The 7,636-nt window shown below is 37.0% G+C and overlaps 1 protein-coding gene across 2 annotated transcripts; it reads right to left on the bottom strand.

The window, feature by feature from the left end:
• Positions 1-232: 232 nt before the first annotated feature.
• On the bottom strand, positions 233-5,167 carry LOC102112011 (ovalbumin-like). Of its 2 annotated transcripts, none has more exons than XM_088055301.1 (7): positions 5,000-5,167; positions 4,300-4,363; positions 3,625-3,755; positions 2,881-2,998; positions 2,064-2,206; positions 1,731-1,886; positions 233-628 (listed from the first exon to the last, which is right to left on the bottom strand). In XM_088055301.1, the coding sequence occupies exons 1-7, from the start codon at positions 5,165-5,167 to the stop codon at positions 233-235; spliced, it is 1,176 nt and encodes a 391-aa protein (XP_087911427.1). The 2 variants fall into 2 exon arrangements, with proteins under 2 accessions (XP_087911427.1, XP_005526518.1); XM_005526461.1 differs by having other exon boundaries at positions 3,625-3,753; positions 4,313-4,363.
• Positions 5,168-7,636: the final 2,469 nt, after the last annotated feature.

Raw genomic sequence — 7,636 nt, 5'->3', positions numbered from 1 at the left:
ATAATAATACTCAGCAGAAAGGAAGGGCAAAAGGTCTCTGCTTTCCTGGCAAAATTTGTCTGCCTTAACCTCTTTTTTTTTTCTTTTTTTTTTTAATTTATTTTTTTAAATAAAGCCTTCTGGTTTTAGAAAATATGGATAAAAGAGAAAGTTTGTGTTTCTTTTTACCCTTGATACTGCAGCACTTTGCTTCTTACTATGAGGGACAGAAACTCTTTCAGCTTTCCTCTCTTTAAGGGGAAAAGCATCTGCCAAAGAACAAGATGCTGTCACTTGGGTTGTGCTTGATCAAGAAGAGGAAAGGGTGGTCAGCCCTAATCTCTTCAGAGACACTTGTGTCATCTACCCCAGCTCCTGATGAGCGTACCACCTTACTCCCTGCTTCATAAATCTCCACAAATGCCTCATGGAATGCTCCAGACACCTTCAGGCTCTCTGCTGAAGAGATGCCAGAGACGTTGGCTGAGGGGCTGAATAGGTCGGTGATACCCAAGGATTTTAAGACAGATGTGAGGTTATATTTCTCCTCAATCTTCATGCGGGGAAGATAGACTTTAATTTTCCTCTCCTCCATCTTACTAGAACTGGTCCATTCCTTGAGATTTTCGGGGGTGATTGCGGTCTCAAGCTGCAAGGAAACAAACAAATTAGATCTTTGGGATGAGAGCACAACTTCTTTTGTAGAAATGCAGTACCGTTTGAGTGGTTTTTTTCTTAAACTGATTGCTCTTGTTATGGTGTATTTTCTGGGTATATATGGATGAATGTGTCTAGAAAAGGAAAGCAAACCATGATTCTCTTCTCTGTCCTGCTTCCTATTTCTTTAATAAGCTCACTGCCAAATAATAGTCTTAGTTAGATGGCTACTCAGCAAATTTCCCAAAACTCTTGACCTATTTATCTTCTTTTCTTCAGAAATGTATTCCAAAAGTCATTCTGTACTTGAGTTGTAAGCTCTATCTACATTTAAGACCTCCAGGTAAGTGTTAATGGTTTTACTAATACCTGAAGTATCCAGAGGCATTTGTACACAGCTACATTTCTTCAGTAATAACTGATAGCTCATTTATTACTGAAGAAATTTATCTCATTTCAAATTACTCTTTATTTTTATAATTTTATATTTTTAATTTGAGTTACTGCACAATCATTTCAATTAACTCAGATTTATTGCATAACTCTTCATATTCAAATTGCATTCCTGCTAATGGCTATATTATTTTCATACCAACAGTAATATGTCATGTATGTTTTACTTTAATTAATTGCTTTAACCATTCCAATACTCATATTCAATTTTTAGATAGCTTAATTTTTGAAGGTATGAAGGAAGCATGTTGAAGGCTGTTAAATCATTCCATAATTACAAATACTCAAGCTAACATGAACTTCCCGGTGAGTTCCTCAGTATGCAGAAATTGAGATATAAAAGCTTTGGAGCTCAAGCTGCTAGAGTAACAGCTGAGAAGAATCTGTTCTACAGTGACAAAAATTTAACCCAGTAAAGCAGTTGCTTAGCAATCCATCCTCAGCACATACTTTAAAGACTTTAGAGCTTTAGAGCACAAACATAGGGACAGCTGTCTGCCTCTATGCAACAATCTCATGCTATCAATATTCAGATCTGTGGTAGGGACGTGCTTTAAGATAACTTTAATGTGGAGAACTTCTTTGTACCTAAAATCCCACTGTGTTTATGATTTTCTGAAACCCATCTGCCAGGGCCATACCTGCTCCAGGCCAGAGATGTCATCAGGCAACAGCACCCACAGGCTCAGCCGACCACTGGCATATGGAAGCTCCAGGATCCTACATTTTTCAGAAGGGATCTCTGCCACTTTAAATGTACCAGTCTGAGACATCATCTTCACAGATTTGCTTTCTTGCTGCAAAGTCAAAGAGAATAATGTTTTTTTCCCTAAGATTATTCCTAGAGTGTAGAATTGCCTATTTATGGTTAAAGCTGATAATTGCTCTTTTTCAGGAAGATTGTACAGCAACATGTCTACTCCCTTCATAAATTCTAGAAGATTACACCTTTAAAGTGATGTATGCTCACAAACCTCAGTAATTCTGAAAGGAGCTGTCTGGGTATCTTCTTCCTTAAATGCTTTCTCCCACAGTCCTTTGAAGTAGATGGCACTGACCAGGATCATATCAGTTTGTGAACTCACGGAGCTTGGTTGGAGGATATTTTTGATGGACCCTTTCAAAATGCATAGGAAAAGAGAACATGTATGTATATAACATCTGCCTATAACACATCTTACTTGGCAATTCCAACGTTAAATGGAGGGTAAAGAATTTGTGGGAAGGAGGGAGAAGGGCAGGGACATCGATTTGGTTTTGTAGCTGTTATCTTGTAGTTCCAATGTTGATTTGCTTACTGCTGTTGGCAATGGCTGTTCTCTCTCTCCTTATGAAGAAATATAGTGAGAGATATATGATCCAGAGATTTACTTGGTTCAGAATTAGTATATTTTGTGACAACAGGAAAAAACATTGAAACCTTTTATTCTAGGATGGTATCCCAACCAAACATTTAATACTTTTTTGCTTCAAACAAAAGTTGAAACATTGGTGTAAAAAAATTTGTCAATGTGTAAAAAGCATATTTTAGTTCTGTCCCTTTTATCGGGACAGGAAGTATTACATATCTGTAAAGCCTTTGCAGATAGAGTCCTCTAACGGGGGTGTATGTGAGGAAAAAAAATAAATTTTAGATGATAGTTCTGTATCTGGGAACTGATCTACCATCCAGAAAAAGGAGCAGAGGAAGAGGTTTTGGTTTTTCATCACCTGATTTAAATGGTCTCACATGTTGTTCAAATGTGGTGGCAGAAGGGAAAATACCTATGCTGATATTTGGCTTCCTCTTACCATTTGTCTGACTTTCAACCCAGGAATTTATGAGCTTTCTGGATTTTTCTGCAGCTGTTTGAAAGCTGATAGATTCCAAACCTCCCTTGTATAGTTCCTTCACACATTGTATGTATTCCTGCAAAGAAAGAGTATGCCATTTTCAGTTCAGAATGTCAAAGCATTTTGCAGATGTAAAAGGTAAGAATTAAATTAACAAATATGAGAAATCTGCTTATTGAGGCTAATCAGTAAACCATGAGCTAGTTCATAGGCATCTTAAGACTATATGCCCACATTTTTAAAAAGTATTTTCCAGAACTGAGTTTAATTTAAAAACAACATTAATTTCAGTTAAGTATGGGTTTATTTTTCTCTTTGTGCACTTTAATTTTTTTTTGCAATGGTATTCTCCTTGAATTTGAAATTAAACATTCCTTTCAATGGAAAACCTTGGAATATGTTTGAGAACCTGAAGTTATTTTTCAGGTTTGTTTTGCAAGTTGAGAAGAGTTGGAGTTATCTCTTGCCAGCAAAAATTACCTTTATTAATTATGCCTTGACTTGATCGAATCGTTATTGTACTTTGCACAAACATCTTTTTGGCTAGTCACATTTTTTCTCAAGAAGGTTTAAGGCTGTGATAGAGAGAATCTTTCCATGTGGAAGAAAGTTTCTTTACCAGAGCCTAGACTTTTGACAGTGCTTTTTGAATTATAGAAAGTTACCGTTTTGACCTTCAGATCAGATCTTAGAGCAACTCACCGGCACAATTGGGTATTTCTCTTCAGCATAAAGTCTGCTGGCAATGCTGATGGAGTAATTGTCGCTTGGTTTGGTGATTTGGGTGAAGATGTCCTTAAGTGAAGTGTGGATGCTCACAGATGTGCCGCACTGATTGACATGAATACGCATAAAATATACAGATGTTGTTATCCTAATTTTAATGATGAGTAGATATTGCATACTATATGAAAGGAGTAGAGTAGTTCAGATGCTCCTGCTTACAAAACTGTTCATCCTATGCTGATGTAGTATATGCAATTCAGTGCTGGTTTTCTACTGTAATTTCCTAATACCATTCTTGGGGGGGCTTTTAATTACCTGCTACAATAATCTAGCTCCAGCAGATGAGTTTCCAACCAGTCTTGTTTAACCACTAGCATCAGCTACTTGGCCTAATCATACAAATACCTATAATTTCCCCCTATTGGCCCAATAATATGGTGATGGGTTTCATTTTATGCTTGATCTGAATTCTCTGTTACCCGCCTTCTCTGTTCTTTCTTATGAATGAAGTGTTTCCCCAAAATGCTGGATGAGGAGCACTAGCTGCTCATTGGAGTAGGGTTGGAACTGCTATGAGACTGCTTTATCTGATAGATTGCTTTATCTGATAGATTTTGCTCCCAGGAGAAACTGGCATAGAGAAGGGATGAATTTTTTTCTGTACCTGAGATTCAGTGCTCTCTCCAAATCCTGGGATTTTATCAAGGTGGATAGCCTGTAATTAAGAATAACAGTAGTTGGAATAACTGGTGTGACAAGAAAAAGGTTATGCAACTGAGATTAACACATAATGTTTTAAGGAAACCTGTTGACCAACTGAGAATGACTCAAAAAGTGCAATCTATCTGTGCCATCTCTGAATAGCCATGCCTACTGTTGCCTGCTTAGATAATCCTTTTTTTCTATTGAACATCTAGAATTCAGCTCCAGTGTGTGCTACCAATATTACCAACCTTCTTATAGGTAACAAGCCAGCCACTCTCTGTGAAGATAGTGAGAGCTGTAGGAAACACATGAAATGCTTTGCAGTCAGGGGATATGTTTTAGCTCTTTCCCTACAGATTTTTGTCTCCTTTCTCTATTCCAAAAGAAGGGTCACTAGAATGTATTTTTGTCTTTGAGAATTCTACTGCTAACCTATGATAAAATTTAAATCCAGTCTCAAGCTTTCAGGCTGATGCATTTGTTTAACCTTGGGAGTTTCAGGTGGCCACAGCTTTTGATAACCCTGGATCCATGTTTTGGTAACTTGGGATCCACATTTTTTAGCCTCTGAGGGACATTATCATGTAATTGAGGGCTGTGGCTCTCTTGAGTAGCAGGAGGATTTAAATCCTAAATGTAGTCTCACCTTTTCTATCTGAGCCTTGGTGTTATCTTTTGCACCTATGTAGACCATGGAGAGGGTTGAAATGATGAGCAGAGGGGAGTAGCAGACATTCTCCTGGACATTCTGGCTTCTCAGCTCCCTGAATATGTCACTGCAAACTTCTGTGCTCACTGAACCGATGGAGCCCATTGTGCAGCAGTATTGTCTGGAGCAAAGAGCAAAAGCACAATAACAATGTCACGATGGGAACAGCATACACACACAGCACATGCACTTTAATAGGGGTTTTCAGGCTATAAGATATAAACAAGTAATTTGGAAATCATTCTATGTTAACATGTCTATTGCTATACTCACCACTTGTGCGTGTTAGAAACTGTTTTCACAAATCTGTTTCCTTCTGCATTTCTACACATTTACCTTTTTGTAACAGCTCCTCAGAACTCTGGAATCTGTATGTGTTTTCTGTTTACCTTTTCAAAGCAGTCAGACAACAATTGTTTGTACTTATTTTCATTCACTGAAGGCTACAATTCCTTAGTACTTTGTAGTAGCTTGATAAAAAAAGAAAATATTATCTCTTTCATATACTTGCAAAGCTGGAAATTTAAGTGCAAATTGCATTTCCATTTGGTCTAGATCTGGAGAGATATGGGTAAAAGCAGAGGTTAGCTATTTTTATTTTCTAAAAATAAGTAGGTGTTGTAAAGTATCTATTTGTTGCACAGTATTTACTGTCAGTAGATCTTCAGAGGCCTGTAGTTTACCCTAGTAATGGGCAGGCAATATAATTCATCTAAGTTCACCTAATCTAGGAGCAAGACTGATGCACAAAATTCATGTTTCATTGTATTGTGCTTTGGGAGTAGCTTGCTTTGCTTAAATATGCTATGTTTTCTCAGACTATAACCTGTCTGAGAAATTAAACTGATGTTTTTTAAAATCCAGCCCCTTATGTAGGAGTTAAATGCTAGGATCTCAAGTTGCTCTTTGTAGTGTTCAAGTCTACCAAAGTGTTTTGTGACTGGCCTCTTGGATATACACATACAGACATACACATATTTCTCTCACTTTCCTTCCTGTATACATCTTCCCATTTATAAGTTATTTAAAAACTGTACATCTCTCCACCCACATACCTTTTTATGTCGTCTTTTGTTTACCAATTTTATTTTTCAGGAATGCAACTCCTAGGGAAATTTCACACTAAATCAGCAAATTCACAGAACACCACAATTCAGCTCTCAATGCACTCTTTTGAACCAGAGGTCAAGCAAGAAAACTTATTACTTGTCTGTCAAAATCAACCTTAAAAGATACTGAATGGGAAGAGAAAATGTTCTGATATAAAATCATGTTTTGAGCACAAAATAATATTTTAAGCACACAGAATAACTTAAAAAATCTCCCCAAAACCACAAATATTCAGATTTTGCACATAATAAGATAGCATAGAATGCATATACACTGGTGAGATTTGTAGAGGATATCATGAAAATATTCTGCCCTGAAAAATATCAAACAAAAAACAATTTCTCTCTGTTTAAGTTTAGTCAGAAACAAGAAATAACTCAGTGCGAAGGTAAATTTTCATGGGGAAATGCTTACCTTCAAGCTTCAGCACCAAAGGCAATACAGCTTTCCAGCTGTATGTGGGTATACTGGCTGAGCCCTTGGGAATTTATACAGTCTGAGTTGTGACCCACCCATTGCTGTCCTTCAGAAGTTTGACTTTTGACACCATAAAAATAAATTAATGGTATAAGGTCAGGTTTTTGTTTCAATGGGTTTGGGTTTGATTGAAGAGAGAATAAATATTAGTATTTTATTCTGAATAACAGTGTTTTCCACCAGTACCTCAGGACCATTGGGCTGGAGAAAAGGCTGGGAAGTAATCCCTCATTTGCAACTAGATACTGGGATGTCAGTTTAAAAAAAATGTGAAAACCCTACTGATGTCACACATAATTAGCAGTTATTAGTCAGTACATCAGTAATTAGTCAGTTTGTTACTATGGTTGTAGTAATAGACCAGAACTTTCTTTCTGTTAGTACTTTCTGAATGTTCGAAATGCAGCCATTCTAGACAGAAGGGAGGACAGGATTTAGCCTTTTATTCTTCTAAAAAAATTGGGGAAATAAAGTAGGGTTCATATGACAAAACCAACTGAGATAAAAGTCAAAAACAGGAACATTTTCTTTGAGAAGCTGCAATACTTATAAAAGATCTTTCTATTAGTTAGGTTTTACAGCAATGTATTTTATTCTCAGGGGTCAACAGCGAGTCATAAAACTCTAGATAAAGTAAAAAACAGTTCCAAATATATTTCTGTATGGACTTGCCTTGTATCTCTCAGATCTTCCCTAAGTAGATTAATGGCCTGACGGATGATGGAGGCACTGTGAAATCCAGCTAGAGGAGTGTTCATGGTCTGTGGGACACTTATAATACACAATAGCAAATATATTTCAGTTATAAATGCATTTCACTTATAAAAGCTATTGTTCTGTATTGAAATAATAGAATGGACAAACAGTTAAGAAACCATTCTGACCTCTGCAAAGCACTGTGTGATTACTAAAAGCATGGGGAGAAGGGGGGGGAAGGCAGGAGGAGGATCCCGAAGTCTGTACCACATAATTCTTTAGAACATATGG

This window comes from Pseudopodoces humilis, chromosome 1, assembly GCF_049639895.1.
Source record: "Pseudopodoces humilis isolate 2021_Gansu_Grassland_sample_001 chromosome 1, ASM4963989v1, whole genome shotgun sequence".
Taxonomy (NCBI): Eukaryota; Metazoa; Chordata; class Aves; order Passeriformes; family Paridae; genus Pseudopodoces; species Pseudopodoces humilis.
The sequence above is the reverse complement of the archived record's forward strand: the minus strand, read 5'-3'. Positions and strand labels throughout refer to the sequence as shown.